This window comes from Anopheles nili, chromosome 2 (genome assembly GCF_943737925.1).
Source record: "Anopheles nili chromosome 2, idAnoNiliSN_F5_01, whole genome shotgun sequence".
Classification (NCBI taxonomy): Eukaryota; Metazoa; Arthropoda; class Insecta; order Diptera; family Culicidae; genus Anopheles; species Anopheles nili.
This window is the reverse complement of record NC_071291.1, coordinates 77956348-77976812: the sequence shown is the minus strand read 5'-3', so window position 1 is coordinate 77976812 and position 20465 is coordinate 77956348. Positions and strand designations below refer to the sequence as shown.

At 39.8% G+C, this 20465-nt stretch overlaps 2 protein-coding genes across 2 annotated transcripts in view; one reads left to right on the top strand and one right to left on the bottom strand.

Moving 5' to 3' along the window:
* The window catches only part of LOC128731581 (protein pangolin, isoforms A/H/I/S-like), a 49525-nt gene that overhangs the window by 10428 nt on the left and 18632 nt on the right, over nucleotides 1-20465 (bottom strand). The window lies entirely within an intron of this gene.
* LOC128720933 (tRNA (uracil-5-)-methyltransferase homolog A) lies at nucleotides 358-2336 on the top strand. The gene is made up of 3 exons (XM_053814634.1): nucleotides 358-549; nucleotides 650-1967; nucleotides 2023-2336. The coding sequence occupies exons 1-3, from the start codon at nucleotides 358-360 to the stop codon at nucleotides 2334-2336; spliced, it is 1824 nt and encodes a 607-aa protein (XP_053670609.1).

Below are 20465 nucleotides of genomic sequence, written 5' to 3'. Positions count from 1 at the left end.
TATTTCATTAGATTATATAAACCCAATTAATGTGATCGTTTTGATAGTGTGACTTTGCGCGTCGTTTTAATAAAAATCGTATGTCTGTTTCTTTCGATTCGTAATATTGAATAAATTATAACATTTGAAATTTTAACCTTGAAAATTGAAAAATTTATCAACGATTAAATACTTAACACTCTTCTCAGGCAAATGTCATGTGTGTGGATAGGTTTTCTTGTTTCCCTTATAATTATTCTGTAAAAAGAAAAAGAGATGCTGAGACATTTGTTTGTTTACGATACACGTGCGTTAGATTTTCACGAGGAGTAAATTTTGTGCATCAAACTAATTACAAGAACGAAGCCTAAGGTAGATATGGATGCTTTTACTGCTGACCATCACGAAAATCTGAATGCGAAAGAACCGCCCGCCAGCGAAGAAGGATCAAATAATATAAGCAGTGAAAGTTTACAGCGAGAAGAATACGCATATTTAGATTCCACCGGGTTTACTTCGGAACTGTACAAAATCGAAGTTCGTGGACTTCCTAAATACTATGGCATTAGTGTAAGTTGTCATACAACATAATGACTGTATTACATATATACAAGCAGATGCAGTTATTAACTTTTTTCTTATGACGCACTATATTTATTTTGATTTTCAGGAATTAAAGAAACTACTAAACGTGAAGATGAAGCTATCTACGAATAAGATTAAGATTATGAAACCTGGTAGCCCATTTATCTTTATATGCTTTCGCAATCAAGAGGATCGTGAAGCGGCAATAGCGGCTCTTGACGGCTTCAAATGGAAAGGAAAAAAACTTTCTGCTTTCGAAGCAAAACCTGCAGTTGATCCATTGGTTCGTAGGCGCAAGGAAGCTTCTGAAGGGGGGGATACTATGAACGTGAAACGTCGTTCCGTGGAATCTTCAGCTACGGCTCTTGCTTTCCTTCCATACGAAGATCAGCTTCAACAGAAGCAATCAGAAATGGAGAACGTGCTTCTGAAGTTTGGCAAGGAGCTCTGGTCCAACATTCCATCGTTGCGATCTTTCGTAGAAAATCAACGAAAACTGCATAGAGGCCTTCCCTGCGCTTTTGAACCGATTCGTTCGTCTCCGCTGCAGGACGGCTATCGTAATAAATGTGAGTTTTCTATCGGGAAAGATTCACAAGGTATCAAACGTGTTGGCTTCCGTGTAGGAAGTTATTCTAACGGCTTTTTAGAAGTTGAATCTGTAGCTCACCTAAAGCATATCCCGGATAGAATGAAGCATACCGTGATGTTATTTGAACGGTTTGTCCAAGACTCACCATTAGAGGTTTACAGCGCCGAGACGTACAAAGGGCACTTTCGACAGTTGACCGTGAGAATATCGCATGCATCGGGTCAAGTGATGGTAGTTGTAGGCATTCATTTGCAGTCATTATCAGACGAAGAGCAGAAACTAGTGAAACAATCAATAATTGACTGCCTGACATCTGTGGACGGTAAGAAGGCTGGTATTAGTTCAATATACTTCGAAGTAATTCAAAAACGTCAACAAGGACAGTATAACAATCCGATCGAACATTTGTACGGCGATACACATATAGAAGATACAATTTTGGGTTTGACATTTCGCATCAGCCCGCAAGCTTTTTTCCAAATTAACACACCTGCGGCTGAAGTGCTATACCAGTGTGCCATTGATATTGCTCATCCGGACAAGAACACAACCATACTCGATATTTGTTGTGGAACTGGGACAATTGGTTTATGCTTTGCCCCGCATTGCAAACAAGTGCTAGGAGTGGATATAGTCGAACAAGCTATTGAAGATGCGAAGTATAATGCTATTCGGAATGGTGTGGAAAATTGTAAATTCTTTGCTGGAAATGCTGATGACTTAATATTGTCTTTGATTAAAACAGCAAACATTATGCCGGAGTTCTCTGAATCACTTACAGCGATAGTTGACCCACCGCGAGCTGGCCTTCGTAAGTATTTTTTTCTTATTATAGTTATTATAGTAATCGCATTTTTTAAATTTAGATATGCGCTCAATCACCCAACTCCGGAATGCACGAGGGTTGAATAGGCTAGTATACGTTTCATGTTCACCGCAGAGCGCTATCAAAAATTGGGTAGATCTCATGCGAGATTGTTCAAAGCAACTGCGTGGAGAACCTTTTACTGTAAAGAAAGCTATAGCCGTCGATTTGTTCCCACACACACCACACACGGAACTCATCGTATTGTTTGAACGTGAACCGGAAGCAACATCGCTTATGCCCTCCCTAAAGCATACTGCATCAGACGACCCGGCGGCAGATGCTCATGATGCAGAGGTGGGAGAAACTAAATGAGAAACCAATGGAATCTAAATAAAAGTAAACAATGTATTTCTTCTCGAAGTAAAACATTATTCGCTTTAATAAAAATATTTGCTCTTGAACTTTTGCAACCTCTTGATGACGTAGTAGCGCGTAGACTGCGGCGTCAAGCTATATTCATATCTTCGATCGAGATTACTCGCCTATTCCATCTAACAATACCTCTTTCCCACCGACATCACTCGAGGGATATCGAGTTCATGGGAATCCCATTGACTAAAAGGAACAAGATGCTAGACATGGCACGCCACATGAGATCAGTATATTTTAACGTTGGCGAGCATGAAGATGAAAACGTTTTATCTGGTGATTTGTGCTTTAGTACTTGTGTCTTGTAGTTATGGTGATCCGCGGCGGAGCGGTCGTTATCTACCTCCAAAGCCACAATTTGAGGTGTTCAATCCACAAGGATTAATCGTGTGGATTAACGCTGATCCTGGCATAAGCTCGTTTACTTTTCATGGAAAGCTTAATGAACAATTTTTACAAAATTATGACGTAGGACGATGGGCTCAAACGATCACAAAAGTTAAGAATGGCCGATACTTATTCATCGATCGCGATGCTAAAATAATGGCTGGTGATACAATCTTTTACCGTACTGTGATTATACGGAACGGCCAAACTTATCGGACCAATTCCGGTTCATACACCATACAAACACTTCGGCCTGCATCAACGTCTACGCCAGCATCTACTACCTTCATCACGCAGCGTTCTGCATCATTTGAGGCGACGGACTCTCGCACTAGAACACTACCAATCGAACGTCGCACCAAAGACGTACGCTCTGCGGCTACTCAAACCGAAAACGAGGATCATTTGAAAGTTAACTGCCAAGTAGCACATACGCTACTTGAAAATGGAAAAAGAGTTTGTGTAGGTCAGTTATTATTTGAAGATCATTTTGACGGGGTTGCAATAGATGAGCGAAAATGGCGCATCGAAAATCGCTTCGCTTCTGATCCTGATAATGAGTTTGTGGTGTATGCTGATTTCAAAGATAACTTAAATCAACTAAACGGCCAGCTAACCATACGTCCTACCTTGTTCGAAGAGAAATTTGGTCCAGGATCAACTAGCAAGCAGTTTCGATTTGCCGACGAATGTACAGGAGATCGCAGTTCACGAGATTGCATTCGTGATACGAAGATTGATTTTGACATGATACCTCCAGTGCTCACAGCACAAATTACCACAGTTAACAGTTTTCGATTTACTTATGGAAGAGTGGTGGTTCGGGCAAAACTACCCCAAGGTAACTGGATATTTCCACGTAAGTATTGATTCTTTATATATTTCTTGTTAGAGGAGTTTCTAACGATACAATATTCGATCGCAGAACTTTACTTAATACCGGCAACGCATTTTTATGGAAGAGATGGCTATGCATCTGGACTGATGCGGATCGCTTATGTTCCTGGTGGGCCACTACGTTTTACGAACCAGCTTTCAGGAGGTCTTATAGTAAGCGATAGCGATCCTTTACGCTGTTCCAATATGTGCACGTTAAAGAGAAACATTCAATGGAATGCTGACTTTCACGAATTCGGAATAAAGTGGACTCCCGATGGCGTGTGGATGGATGTAGACGGAGAAGTGTATTGCATGATTAACCCAGAGGATGGCTTGTATCATGGCATACAAGCTTCAAAGCCTCATATTGCAAATTTATGGAAATTGAGTGGGACTCGGATGGCTCCGTTCGATAGAGATTTCTATATAGGTTTAGGTGTTGCTGTCGGAGGGCATTACGATTTTCATCAATTTAGTACGAAACCATGGAAAGATTTAGGCGTGAAAGCAATGTACACGTTCTGGACCGCTCGAGATAGTTGGTATAGCACGTGGAATGACAATGCAACCCTGCACGTGGATTTTATACGCATCTTTGCTGTTTAATAATCTTCATTGTTTCCACAGGACCATGAACGCATTTTTCTCAGTGCCAATACAGTTGTAAAAATATTGAACAGTGTAATTGTAAATTGTTAAAAATTTGTATTTGAAAACGTTTTCAACAACGTATATTTATAGCGCAAGAAATTTATGGTACAGTTTTTACAGTATGGCAGCACTGCTGCGCTTGCGCAATGCACAAACAAAACAATCCTGTGACAGGGTATGTGAACTGTCAGACAGATATGTTTCAGAGGCGAAATGCGAAAGAAACATTAGAAAAGATTGCAAATGTTACACAAAATTCCAAATTAGCGAAAACAAATATTTACTATGGTAATACAAATGTGTCGTATAATAATGAATCGTTCGTGAATGGAAGAATAATGGTTTAAGGTTAAGCACGAATTCGTAAGTACCTATCAATTTTGTTTGCAGATGTTAGCCAAAACTTCTGGTTACAAACGCACGCAAATTTTGTGTAGTGATTCGTTTTTGCAAAAGAAAGAAACTTTCGTTTATGGCTGAATCGTGAGGTAAGTTGTACGAGAATAACTTCAAGGTATGTATGCATAAATTTTGACCGTCTACAGCTTATCGGAATGTGGGATAACCAGACAATATCATTGCCATGAAACATGGAGCAAAAGAAAAGATCCCAAGTCAATCATGCGTTACACAGTCTGGAAAAGGATGTTATGGCTTTGTTGATCCTTTATAAAATCGAAAAGCATTGACCAATCATGAAATTGCTGAAATGAGTGATGGAGTTGAATTAACATTCTAAAGTGTAAATACCTTTTGCATTGGCTTAAATGAGTCTCTTTAACAGCAATATTTCTTAAAATAGATCATTGCGTAAGCGCGCATAGAAAGCCAATACTTTTACAGTGTCCAAAGGAAGCTGCTACGAGATCATAATTTACATAGTGTGACAGTAAGAAGAAAAAAACAAAACATCACAGCAATTCTGGTAGAAAACCTTGAACAAATTATCGCTATCAAAGTTGGGCTGTTTTGTGTTCTTTATCTCTGTGCTCTACCTATCGCGCATGTTTCTCGGCTCCACTGGGGTTGACTCTTTCTTATCAGTACAATGAAATGACGAGCATCTAGCATCTTAGAAAAAGACTTCAATGCGTGGTGGTATCCTTATGCATATGTGATTCGTTGTAAGACAGCAAACGGTCCTCGATCGAAGATAGAGACTAATGAATATTCTAGAACTAAGCCTAGAGTTGAACCAAAATATGGCTGCCACGCCATTGATACATGCACGGTTTTATATGCTCTTCACTCTAACTTTATATAAAGCCGGGACGCCCAGAGAGCGGGCTAAATTAGTGTGCTCTCTTGAAAAGAGCGAAATATGAAGTTTTAAATTTTTTATCCATATCATATTCAGAGACAAAGAAGCGAAGTAACGAAAAATTAATTTTGTATTATATATGATTGTAGAATTCCCTAAAGACACAGCATTGAGATTTGTCCTAAACCATAGGTAATTGTTTCTAAGATACTAAATATATTGAAATTCCAAAAGTATACCCAAATCTCATTTTACTTAAATGGTAATAAGTATTATTATTTATTTAGGGATGGCCAGGCCGTTTTAAGATTTGTATAATTGTTTCTGAACTGAAAGGCATTTCCTCCCAACAGCCGCTGTGAGCCTTATCCCGGGCTGACTCGGTTAGAAATGATAATATGGGATTGATTAAAATGTCCATTAGATTAGGAAGGCTGTTAGTCATTATTACCATTTACTTATTACGGATGATGGCTGTGTCGTCTACTCCTCTTGAACAAACTCAGTTTATAAAATTATTGCCCATCACCTCTTCTTTCTGCCTTTATACTGCTGTTTTTTCTATTTCAGAGCATTTTTGTATATTCACAACCGTCTTTTAAACGTGATCGACAATAAAAAAAATTGGTTTTCCTTTTGTTAAAAGTACGATTGGTTTGACATAGGAAAAGCAATGGGCGGTGAAAAGATCATCGTTGCACTAAGTGTTATATGTGTTCATAGAACACGGTCTTCTGATCGGTTGAAGTCCCGAATCTCGTGTTGTTGAACGGGTATCTGATATGCACTGTCAGTGTGGAACAATTTTATTAATTTATCTTTCGTTTCCAATTAATTAACCATGCCATCATCCATATGGCTAGCTTCAGCGTGCACATATTTGAAAAAAGGTGCAGGCACCCTTTACTATGAGAAAATATGGTCTTTTTCGTGGCGCACTACATATAACAAGGTGTTTATACGACCGTGTTTTCTTACAACTTATCGGTGCGAGGAGCCCCTCTTATGTCTGAGACATTCTAGACAGTTTCAGATGTTGGTAGCCAAGATGTTCTGGGGTCAAAAGGCCAATTTGTTCCATCATTCGATAAGAGCTACCTCGGGATGGCCAAAAGGTTTTCTCTGTTTGACATTTTGCCTTATGTGTAAATGCCACGGGTATTTGTTATGGGGCCAGTATGCTATCATCTCCGGTGATAGCGCGGTAGAGCAAAGAAGGAGCTTATCGTGAGGGACTGAGGAGAGCAAAAAGATACTTGAAAGGGTACGCAACAAACGAATAAGTGATTAGACCGACGTTTTTCATAGTGCTAGGAACTGTATCTATTACTCGTAAGCAGACTACCAACCCGGTCGAGAGAGTACTTTTACTCATCCTCGTATATGTCTACTTTGACTACCGTAGAAGTGAGTTAGGTAACTACTATGTCAGAGCATACCATTAGAACAGTAAAAATAATAATAATAAGAATAGTAAATAGAATAGAATAAAAAAAGCAAGCTTGCTCACATGGACATGGATTGAATCCGTGGATCAGATGGATTGAAGCTGAAAAACATTACAGCGACAGTGTTCCAACAATTCAATTTTTAAAATCGAGGCATTTCGTACGACTGCTGGCTAAAACTCTCACATCTTTGGATTGTTGTTCGCTCACTCGTGGCTCTTTCTCCGCGATCCATCAGTAGCGTGGTCCTCGACCCACCGGTACAAGATTCTCTTTCTGACTCATATGCGCTGGTGGTCGCAGAGTGTGCCGTCTTTACACTGTAGAACTCTGCTGACTGCCGGAAAGTCATTCGTTTGAGCTCGTCGGGCACGGTCGGTTCAGTTTTGGTAAGCAATGCATAGTGAAGGAAACATACATTTCGCTTTCTAACGTTAAGAGATGCCTTTACTCATCGAGGAGTAGTTTAAGTATACATGCTCCACAAAAGACGCATTTATGCGAACATTTCAATAGGTAAGTGCATCGCGGCAGTGTGTTTGCTATTTTTTCTGCACGTGTTTAGGAGTTGGTTATCACAAATCCATCATTCGAATGCTTCTTCGGTATTGCTTGGTGTTGTACACAATTAGTTTTGCCAAAGTGAAGTAAACACGCGCCATGTGAATATTTTACCTCAATAAAAAAATGTATCCAACGTTATCGCCAACACCATCGACATTTGAGCGGGATATCGACTGTTGCCAGTGTTTATCAAAAAAAAAAAACTAGAAATGGTATCGCCAACACATACCTACCGATGCGAATGGTGTAGCCTGGCTTGCATGAAAAACGAATCGAGTAACGAAGGTTCGTTGGTGAGTGATGCATTTAAATTTCTTTCGAACTGTATGGTTACTTGCCATACTACCGAATAGGCCGTACAAAGGGCATGAGGTGGAGGTAAAATGACCCCTTTTGATAAGACTATTTACACAAACCAACACTCACGCTGCTGTTGGTCGTGTTTGTTTTTCGGCGATGCTCAACGCCACGTTAGACGACAACGATAGACTTCAACGAAGCATCGCGACCATCTTTCCAACGAAGAGTTGGTTTATTTTTGGACTGTTTTACTCTTGCTTGCAACGCAAGCCATGGCTAATGTTGAGTTGCAACTGACGCTATTTTTTATATCGGCGGATAGTCTCACCACAAACTTAAAAAACATATTTAGACTTTCTTAAACATAATGAGTATGTCTAACCGATATTTTTGTGGTTACTTGAAAACTTTGTATTTCTCACAAACAAAAAGTGTTTTGATTTTATCTGCAAGCTGTTGTATGATTATAAATTTGCGAAGATGCCGAAAAGAAAGCCGAGCGAAGGGTGAAGCTAGGTCGCGGGAATGGTTTTTGTTTTGAATCAATGAAGCATTGCATATGGATGTTTCCTCTTCGTCGAGGGAACGAAGCTGACATTGATAGCAACGAACTCCTCCCATGATGGGCGCTCTATTCAACCACATTATTGTTGGTGTGTATATTCCATCGTTATTGGATCTTGCTTAAATCAACGCATCGCATACGCTGTAGCTAAGAATATCTTTGTCATGCACGAGAACTACCACTTGGATTGGTGGGGTGTTTTTTGCCATCATGTATGGTTAGGGTCCCTCAGCTCCAAAAGATCGGTGAACGAAACCGTAACTACGTGTCTGTATTACCTCAACCTCCAACTACATTAAAAATTGCGTTTTCAGCTCAATCTAGCGACGATCGCGTTTCGGGATGATGATTTCCCTTTTGCTGACATCAGTCGAATGCGCAATGGAAACTAAACATTACAACTGCCATTTACTTGTGGAATGGAATAAACGATGTTGGATATCTTAGAGAAAGTAAAGAAACACACTGTTTTTGTAGTTTAGTTTACATTTGCAGGATAAACGACACGAGCGCCGTGTACAGTACTGTACAACCATTAGTTTTAAACCAGTTTTCCGTCAATTGTTGTCATCCTGCCAGGCAAATAGATAAAACACTCCTTCAGACAGGATTTAACAATAAAGGATAAATATAGGATAAATGAAGATAGTGTAAGAGATGGCTAGATGAAGAAAGAGAGAAAGAGAAAGAGAAAAAAAGATACAAAAGACAGAATGAATAGAGAAACAGAGAAAGAATGCTTGCAAGGAATTGGGTAAAAAAGTGATAGACGGCAAAGAGCGGAAATCTGTGCCACAGATGTGTGCATGTGCACAAATTTAAAAACCAGCTGACGGTGAAAGATTAGTGCAAAATAAGTTATGGAATTATCTTATTTAATTAATGGAACATAAAACAATATGGAAAAGACGATATAATCATACTCAGGATTTGTTCTGTTAACGTTCTGTCGTCACCATGTGTGCCGCGTATGTGAGGCGCTCTTATTGCACAATTTTTGTAATTGATAAAAGAAGCGAGGATACAAGAAAATTTCTAATAGTACCGTGATTGAACATTATCATGAGATTTGATAAATGGTTATATTCATATTTGTTGTTTAGCCAAATGTGGGTTTGAAAAATTGTGTAATTGGGTGAGGAAAAATCATTTAATCTATGCAGATGTCTTTTTTTTCCAAAAGTAAGTTCTTCGAAGTCATGTACTAAACATTATATATCTTTTGTGCCTATGTTTTTGAAAGTTTGATTTGGAATTCTTTGGATTATTTCCTTTTACCGAATAGGTCGGCTATATTAGGTTTCCAACTTAAGGCGGAGATGATGTTTTTTTCGTGTGCAATGAACCGCACTCATTCACAGCATAAAGTGACGGCCCGATTAACCAACTAGCATTTGGCTGTGCTGTAGGCAGTACGAATGCATTTAAACGTTGGAGAACTGAGCTTTAGTGCGCAGGATTTAAACAACGAAATAGGGGGTGGTCACTGTTGAAATCTCCTCTGCCGCGTGGTTTATAAAGCATGAACCCGGCGTAGCGCCATCTTTGTTTGTTTTGAGATTAGTGCATATTGAAGCAGACCAATTCATAGAATGTGGCCGCGTTTCAGTGACTATCTGGGTCTAATTGTCATTTGCAAGACACCCTGCTCAAACGATTCCATGCGCGACGTGAGAATTCATTTTTGAAAATTCTTTTCGTCCATGCCTTCAACCGTGTAATAGAATTTATTTATAAAACTTATCTCTCGCTACCTCCACGGGGTTGTTCTTTCGTTTCCGTATGTTGATAAAATAATGTTGGTCCATGATGTACTGCATCAAGAGAAAAAATATCCTGCTGTAATCATTCGAATGGTGCTCACACTTCAGAAAGGTAAATATATACAAAACTATTATCTTGTGTGCTTCCGGTTTGTCTGTTTCCGTTTTTTTTCTTCCCACAGAATTTGTCTTCCGTACTTATTTCTAGATGTACCTTGCTATTGTCTATATGGGATTAATATAATATTATAATCGCCGCTTTTCACAGCTCGCAAAGGAAGATAACAGCAGAATTATTCGTCGGATACTGACCGCGGAATAGGAGCTGCGTTACAAGCATATGTACATTCGGGCAACAACAGAGGTTACAAGGCCCTAGATGAAGTACGATTAGACAAGCGGGTTTACGGTCGCCATGAGTTATCATATGATCCTGAAACAGACAAGCATTGAAAGACTGGAAAACAGGGAATGTTTGGTGATTTAAACCATTCTACATGATTAGGGAAATAATAACAGGTTTATGGAGGCGTGAGTGGCATCTTTCGATAATTTTAATTGAAAACTATTCTGTGAATTTGAAATGTAGATTTGTCCTCAATAACCTAAACTATGTTGTAGCTGACGTGAAATACGTGTTAGTTCAATCTTTTCCAACTTCTTTAGCTAATGCGTGGTGCTTGGGACCAATGTGACAACATTTTAGTGATGCGGCAGTGATCATTTTTATCTCTTTGGTGGTGGTTTTAATATAATTTTTTCAAAAATAACTTTGCTAATGGTGCTGGTGATACATTCATGATAAGGATGCTTGATACTCTCCCTATACTAACCAGATCACGCTGTGAACCCATTATCTGTGCTGCCTTAACAGATCACTTCAAGTACTAACGAATGGATAGTTCGACGGCAATTTGGTCGGTAACGAGAGCAGCTTGATAAGTTCTCGATTCAGTTCTTCCCGGGAAAAGGGATAGAACAGTAACTTAGTGTGCGGTATTCTGTTAGCTTGGTAGTCTACTACAAGTTCGATTGCGTACTCTTAACGCTGGTGTTAAAAGTGGAAGTTTTTTGTGTTGGGTCATTTGCACTTCACCATGAAGAAATCGACACGTCAAACCCGCATTTCCCGATGTGTGGGTAAACATTCTCCTAAGATTGCGTCCTTGGAAGAAAGCAACAACAACCACTCCAAGGGCGCAATCGTTAGTACCACGAAAGTGATCAGCGGCTACGACGAAGGGTCGTCTTCCGCCGAGTTGTCGTTGGGCGAGTTACCATCGTACATTGTGGAAAAATCAATTCCCTACGAAGATACATCAGCTGATGGAGAAGATGAGGATGATAAATCGACGGTGAACAAGTTGATGAATGGAGTTCATAATGATACAGACCGGCGTCGCGGTGCGGCAGAGTCAGGCAGTGGCTCCGATGTGACTTCCACTTCTTCCAGTAATGGTGACTCTTTAACCTCAAAGCGGGGACGTAAACGTCGAGAACGGAAGCTGTATAGATGCGAAGTTTGCCAGAAAGACTTTATGGGTACAAATGATTTACGTAAGCACTTGCGAATACACAATGACGAACGGCCGTATCCATGTCCACATTGCAAAAATCGCTTCCGACAGGCTGGATGCTTAAAGAACCACATTGCCTCACAGCATGGCACTGATGAACAGTATACTTGCGACCTGTGTGGAAAGTCGTTTCCGATCAAGGAGCGGTTGCGATTGCACATGCGCATCCACACAGGAGAGAAGCCGTACAGTTGCTCACTCTGCCCAAAGAAGTTTGCACGAGGTGGACAGGTAAGTTGTCTGGTTTATGAGCAAAATAAATTTATCATAAACTCTTTTAAAAGTACATTCTTAAGATAACTGAAAACATTTGACACTAACGATTTTATCATCGTGAGACAAAATTAAGCGATTGGACCACCGTAAAAAAAAACGAATTGAACGAAATATGTAACTCTCTCTTTATAAATTTACGTTTAAATATAATGCGCACATAAAGAATTACGGCTTAAATTTCATAATTCTGTTCGGTTTCTTTAGAAGTGTTGTTTTTTAAACCAAGGAATAATGATGTTTGATATTTATAATATGTTATATTTTTCTATTAAAATTATACTTATAGCTCACGCAGCATCTTGCAACCCACAATGGTGTCAAGAAACACAAATGCGATCAGTGTACGGCAGCTTTCTCGTGTGCAGCAAATTTAAAAATGCATTTGAAAAGCCACATGGACATCCGTGACTATACGTGCCATATCTGTGGACGTGGATTCTATAGACCAGATGCGTTGAAAAAACATCTACTTTGCTACCATGCCAATATGAAGGCATTCCACTGCCAAATATGTAATAAGATGTTCAAAGGACATTTGCCGCAGCACATGCGCACTCATCTTAAGGTGCGCCCACACGGTTGTGCAGTTTGTGGAGCGGTTTTCTCGCAGCGTTCGCAACTGATCGTTCACCAACGGATTCATAGCGGAGAGCGTCCTTATCGTTGCCAGGTAAAGTGTAAGCAATGTGGACATAACGTTATGATTGTTCTAATGAGCATACTCTTCTCGATTTGAATGATCTTTCAGGTCTGCTGGCAGGCTTTCGCTCACTCAAGTGTGCTGAAGCTACACATCCGTAAACATACTGGTGAAAAACCGTTTGAATGTCCTCTTTGTTCATCGAGTTTTTCACAATTACCCCACCTGAAGAAGCACATGCTCTCTATCCATCAACAGGACAAGTCATACCTGTGCCAGAAGTGCAAAGAGTTTTTCAAAACCAAGATGGATTTTCAGCTACACGTCACGGCGTGCTATAAAGATCCGGCGGCGGTGAAAAATCTCGACAATTTAATGGATCCAATGGTGAGAAAAAGTTAAATCGTATGCCCGCAAATCCTTTTAGTTTGAATTCTTTGTACTTCTTGTCTTCTGGTTTGCAGTATCGCCCAGCGGAAAGCAATGGTATCGATCCACCGATGACAATTTCTCGTATGCGTTTTTTGGTCGCAATCCTGCTGAAGAAAATATCTAGTGAAGATCGACTCAAAGAACTGGGCTTCGACAAGCGATTAATTGACAATGTACTAATCGATTCGCTCAAATGTGCCGGCCGTAAGGTGGTTGACGACAAGTCATATGACCCTCTGGAACGGTTGAAACTGAATGTACAGGAGCTGCTAGAGTGGACGGTACCGCGCAACTATATGGAAGAGTTTCGTGGAGCTAATCGAAGCACTGAGGAACTACTGGAAGAATTAACGAACTAATAACTTTGGTTCATTCATTTTTTTCACGACGGAAATTGAAATCCATTTATTGAGTTCTTTTTCAATCTCTTTGCACTGGTATAACACGCGCGAATGCTCTTATTGCTTGGTATTTTTCTAATTTCTACGTTTCGGTGATAGTAATGGTACTCTTTTTTGATCAATATCGGAGGTTGAACCCGATTTGTTCTTTGTTGTGGTTGCTATTGGTGATGGTGAAATATTTTGTAGTATTTTTATTGTTGTTGTTCTTGCCATTGCTAAACCTAGTTATCAAAACTAAAGATTTCTAAAAATGAAAATTTTGTTAAATGTTTAAGCCAGCTTTATCGAGTCAGAAAATGCGTCACAACGCACAAACTGCAAACTAAGAATACCAATGATTGTACGCACAATTGGTGCACGAAAGCCATGCCAAAAGAATTTTGCTTCGATGCCATTTCATATTTTAACATAGATTTTTTCTTTAGACATAAAGTGAAATCGAATTTACATGTTTTCCAATATAAAACACTATATTATGCGTAAGTGGAATCTATTTCGTCTATAATACTTTCAAGGGAATAGTGGGCAATCAACACAGAGAAAAGCATATCTACTAGCGATCATACAGCTAATAATTGTCGCCATTGATGTCCTACTAGTCTAGTTTTCGTGTGAAAACACCTATTTGAGAGCGCTTCTTGTTTGTTAGAGTAACTAAATCATGTAAAGAAAGTAAAACTTCCAGGAGAAACGTTTACGTTGTAGCCAATTGGATGAACAATTTTGTTTAGGGTTAAGAGATTCAAATTTACGTTGTTACGTTGTCATGATTTTTTTTTGCATAGATAATAAGAAATGTGTATCAAGGATTCCAGGGATGACAGAACGGTCTGAAAACCAAAAATAAGAAATAACATACACAATTGAATGTTGAACTTTAGCTGCGATGCGTGTGTACTCTGTGTACTCTGAATTCACAACCTATGAACAGGATAGTAAAATGATATTTAATTGCCGTTGAAACCCCTATGCACTCCTTGTAAACTCTACACTGTACTCATACTCCTTGGACCTCTCATGTCGAAATGGCTTAAGGACGCACAATGAAAGTTAGAAAGAGAAGCCACCTTAAACAAATTGAACCAAGCAGCCCAGTGGCGTTTGAAAGAGTTACTTCCGTGTGATCAAAATCGCCATATTCTCGCAATCGGAGTTCTCCATTCGTCGAGCAATCCACATGTGGCCATTTTGCGGTGTTGCGCTTAGGATAAAATGTAATTCGTTCGAAATATTTGTATCTACATCACCTATTCATATGATGTCATTGTGTCGATACTGTCGCTAAGTAGACAACCGAATTCGATGTTGGAACACATGCTAAAGTTAAAAAATGATAGGTGTAAGTAGAATTTCTCGTTCCGCGAACGCTAATCCTAAGTCTAGTAATTGGTAGTTAAATGTAGCATTTTGTGTGATTTATACAAATAAAGGCACACATATACACCCGTATATAAACGATCGAACAAAAATGATAGCATAAGCGATCGCATGTATATTGCACCGTCTTTGCCGTCGCTCGTGGGTAGACCTATACTCTCTCTTTTGAATGTGACTAACGAAGAGTACATTAAGTACTGTGAAGCATCAAACATAAAACAATTTTAATCCAATAAATCATGTAAAATGTGATGTGAGGAAATAAAATCCTGGTATGAAAACTTGATTGTTTATTATTAACTAGGTGATTTACCCAATTTCATTCGGGTCGATGTTGTTTAAGTGACCATTTCCGGAGGCGTTTTGCAGGCAGAATATATATCTAACTTTGATTTCATCGATAACAAGACTGTTTCCATTCATCATTCAACGATTGCTGGTAATAATGCCAGGCCAGCCCGTATTTGTATGCAATCTCGCATGCAATTTAGTTTTTTAAGAGAATTTAAAAAAAAAACATTTAAGAGCTTGCGTAAAACCGTGACAGAACCTGCTATAATTGTTGAGATTTGTAACAGGGTCGCATGACAAAACGAGGCTTCCTTTTCACCCAAATTAAGTTTCCGAATATAGAGGGGAAGTATTAAGACCGATCGGTTAAACAGTATATGACTGAGAACCATCCGATCGATGTAGGAACGGGACAACCCTATCTTCGGTAGGATCGAACGCGTGCAGCCTCCTTGTAGCAAGTTCTCCTGTTACTATCGTAGTCAAAATCCAGCAAAATCACTTCCTTTGCGGAGAAGGCTTTTTACAGTATTTGCGAAATATTCAAGAGCACGTTGACTATCTACTGCACAGGCACATTTGTTACTGCCGTTAAAATGTATTTGAATTACAATCGTAAATAATAAAAAATCGAACGTTAGAAAAAGAACAAATGAAACGTACTTTCTCTCGTCCTGGGCGAGCAACTTGATTGAATCATCGCTGCATTTGTATCTATTGTTTTTTATTTCAAAAGGGTTAATGAATAAGGGTTGATGAAATAATGCATATCAAATATGTATAAAACAAAATTTACTAAAACTTTGTACAAGCGAGAAGAGATTTCGCCCATCATTCGATGTATCCCTTGAGTGACAAACGAGATCACTTACGACCGGGTAGAGCTGGAGCGACCTTGACTCATGTTCTTATGTTATCCGACGCTTCCAATTTTCCGCTTAGCAACTGCGTGGCGTGATCTTTCTGTTTTGATACTGTTGAAAACATCATTTCGTTTGTCAGTGGATAAAAAGTAGAGGACAAACGGGGAGACCGGGTGCAGTTGAAGGAGTTGGAGGAGATGGATTTTTGGAAGGGTTATTGTTATGCTGGGTGGCTTGAGTCGCATTTTTTTAGGATAAATGAAAAAAATTGAGCCTGGAAGTAAGCTCCGAATAATTAAGGAGCGAAGGAAAAATTAAAATTTCATGGAATTAAGGACGTTTTGCTTCGATTGAACGGGGTAGTTTTCATGGTTTGCTCGGCAAAAATGCTGTAACATTTATGCTCTCCTGTTGCTTGAGAAAATTTCGTGAAATCACGAAGGATTTCTTCGAAAATTGTAAAAAAAACACGGTAATTTTCTGAACCTGCTTAGCAGAAATACTATCTCCAAGCAGATGTGCTCATAATAGGTTATACAATACGTAAAACCTTCAAGGGGTGTTTCAATAGGGTGCTTATGGAAAATAACAAGTATAGACATAATTACTAAAGAAGGAGTTCAGAAAAGTTTGAAATTGCATAACCTAAACTCTAGAGCGAAGAGAAAGATGGGTGTAGCAGAATAGTATCAAATTGCATTAAATAGAATGAATGTAGATAGAAATCAATGAACTTCGTAAATACACAACAATGTTTGTAATATACCAGCATTCGTTAAAATGCTCTCGAAAATTTTCCTTTAAACGACATCGTCCCGGTTGAAATCGGATAGGTCAGCTAGTTATACCATAAAATTAAATAGCTGTCGTAAATCTCAGTGTACGCAGAGCTATCTATAACATGACCTCTCTATAATTGTCATTAAGTTTTTTTGATTCCCTCTTTTTCAAACCCTCCTTGTTAGCCCTTCGCAAATGAAACAAATCGTCATTTCGGTTTCATTCGTAACGTGTTGATTTATAATTGAATTGCTCGCTTTTTTATTACTCAACTTTAAATCAAGTGCATCGAATTCAACCACAATTTTGCAGCACCAAGGAAAGGCTTGTGTATCGTTAAAGCTGAAAACATTTGTGTTTGCATGTACAGTCTGCAACCGTAGGCGTGAATGAAGAAGCGCGTTTGCGTGTTTTTATGTATTCTGGTACACTGGGATAATGCATTTTCACTCTTTCTCATTCGCAAAGTTCCATTGCAGTCGCTACGATTCAGTTGATGATTCTATGCTCTCAATGTTCTAGAATTCTTGCGAAGGGGAATTCACCTACTACGGATTATGTTCCATTTATATGCGAACAAGTCAGGCGATTCGTCTAGCAGTTTTGCATCTCTTCCATAGATCTGCTGTAAGTATAAAGGCATTAGAAATATGTGATAAATCCCACAAAAAACGGAAACTGAAAAAGCTGTTATATGACGAATTAAATGTACAAGTTTGGCTGCATCATTGATTCTTTGGCTTTGTTTGTTACACCTTTCTTAGGAACGTGGTTGGTACATTCTTGGTCCAGCTTCAGAGAAATGAAGTTAAGTAAAATATGGTGATACACGTGCGGTAATGTTCGCTAGAAAAGGGGCTCGTGAATGTGCGTCAATATGCTTAAAATAGTAGAACAAGAGAGCAGTACATCGAAACGAACACAATGTGGACGACGTTGGCCTTTTTTGCAACCAGAGTTAGGATGTGAACCGAAAATGACTCGTTTCCGCCGTGCGCCATTATAGAAAAGGGCGCTGTAATGTATCCTTCTTTTGCATGCGACGCTCTCACCATGGTGCACTTCATTCAGATGGATAATTGAACCTCGCTTAGCAAAGCCCCCTTCATTTGTGGCACGGCCTCAGATTCATCAGAAAATCTATTGATTACTTGAGGTTTCCATTTCCATTCACTCGCAGTTCCTGTCGCGACATACATGCTTTAACAATTCACATACACGTGATGCTGTGGTTGTGCATAGACGGCTCTCATGGAGGGTCCTTGCGAACACGTGATATAATAATTTTCAGCATTAGCGCTTGAGAACAAGAATTATCCCTACTGTGAAAGCTTACCTACACCAGATTTTGGCGAAAGACTCACGATTGAGGAATTTCACATATTAAGATGTAATCTATTTAGCACCAATATACTGTATACAATTAGCAATAAATAACAATCAATATAAAAACCAACGAACTACTTGCATTCTATTTAATTGAAATATTCTGCAATTCGACCCGTACTATGTCGAACTTAAATTAAGACATCCTCCAACATCGCGTTCAATGAGTGACGCCGTTTCAGACCGATATAAATGCAATAAAATTCAAACATCCTTATCACTATTGCAAACGACTCTTTGGTAGATTTATTCGGTGTGGTCATATCCCAAATCCCTTTGCTATCGGCCATTATCGATTTTAAGTGTATCCCTGCAACGCACGTTTCAGCATTACTTTCTCTCAACCCCACGAAGCAAGGGTGTGCTGGGGCCACGGTTCCGTATCGCAAACGGCAGTTCTCAGTTCAAATTGAGCTCCAGCTAAAACACAACTCACTCGACTCATACCGGATTTTAATTGATCGCCTACAATCTGCTGTCTAGGATCGATGCACCCTCTAAAGCCAAGCTCTTAAAATTTGCTGTGAACAGGCGCAGCAGGAAATACGAGACGTGTATTATAGAAATGGCGAAGGAAATCTTGCTGACATGAGCAACCCGCATATTATACATGCATAACTTCTTTCTGTCGCTTCTTAGGCTGAGGTAACTCTCGGATTGAGGAATCGACAATTTGCGGATTTTCCTCAGATTCTCCAAATCGTGCAGCCTGGTCCATGTCTGCTTTCGCTTCTTGTTTTCTCCATCGCTCGTTTTGCATCAACTGCCGTTGCCTTCGTAGTCTCGAACATGGCTAACTGCTTTGCCATTTCCATTTGGTATGTCACTTCGACCTTACCATCGATGCCCACTTTTCGCGGGACCACCGTGTTTTGCCATACTTTGTTCCTGCTGGGCTCCCGTTTCCTACTCCGTTGCGCTCCGCAAAAAGGCTTCCTCGCAACTCAACAACCCTATTCCAATTATTTTTACATTCTATCAACTCTCGACTCGATTTTCCGCCCCATTCGAATGCCTCAAATACGGCTGTGCCCAATCATTCAACGAGACTGCCTTTTCCCGCAGCCCAACCATCGCCATCATCCGTCCAGCTTATCGGATCGTTCCATGATTCTATCGAAGGCGTCGACGATGACGGACTTCGATGTTCAATGAAGATTTTCCTTCCAGTCGTATCAATGCTGATTTTCTGTTTTACATTCTTCCTGTCGCTTTCGTCGTTTTTGCCCATTCCTTGCTTTCCTGGTGGTGCTTCCACCGCTCGAAGTCTTGCTGGACCTGAAAACTCTTCCATTTTTTCCCGATCTTCGAAGGAACAGAAAAAGCTTGCCATTGCTTCGTGGAAAGAAGTAGCAGAGGTTTTCCGCCCTTTACTTTTTCATGACTGGGCCCTGCGATTCGTTGACGGTTTTCCGGAATTTTCATTGTCCTTATACCATTATCGGTTCGGTCCAAACTCGTATCAACAAAGCACGCTTGGAAAAATCCAAGCTGGTTTTTCCTGAGTTTTTCAAAGTGTCGGCTCAATTCATCATAAAATTGGCAGAGCTAATTGCATTATTTGATTGCTCCACATTTTGCATGGTGATCTGTGGTTACAGCGGATGTAAACTAAAATATAGTTCATTCATCAAAAGTGTGTTTTTTACTAACATATTCATGTCGGAAATTTGGCTTTTAATTCATAAATTAAGCTAAAATCTTGGCACGACGTGTTAAGTGGCAACGACTGTGTTCGTTCGCCTGGTTCCCGTTTAGCCTTCATCTGCAGCCCCCTTGAATAATTTTTATTCCACGCAACGTTTTCGCTTTTCAATATCGATTAATATGTACCGTATTTGGTTATTTATTTTCTAATATTCCATACCTTCTCTTGTCGCCGTCATTGCGCAAAGCCGTGCTAGTACATTACATTTCCTTCCATCTCACTGCTTCCTACATCCAGGGAGTTCGAGCTGCCTGCGGGAAGGCATTGCCTTCCTTCAAACGAAGGTCGGTTGATGTTGAAAAAAGAAAGCCTTTCGAGACAAGGCCCCATACACCCGCAAGCCCGAGTGCGCCACGCAGCACAGCGAAGCAAGAACGAGATTGTTTTTCTTCCTACAACCCCGTCACACCGATGCGATGCGATAACCTGCGATGGCGTACTGGCGTAACATGACTGATAGCGTTCTCGGCTTTTGGAGAGTCTGTTTGCATTATTCGTCAATATTAATTTGGTTAATTCT

Bases quoted from the DNA above. Each gene is read 5' to 3' on its own strand.
- LOC128720933 (XM_053814634.1), top strand. From the start codon at position 358: ATGGATGCTTTTACTGCTGACCATCACGAAAATCTGAATGCGAAAGAA. The intron at 550-649 runs GTAAGTTGTCAT...TTTGATTTTCAG, and splicing joins CTAAATACTATGGCATTAGT to GAATTAAAGAAACTACTAAA. The intron at 1,968-2,022 runs GTAAGTATTTTT...TTTTAAATTTAG, and splicing joins CCCACCGCGAGCTGGCCTTC to ATATGCGCTCAATCACCCAA.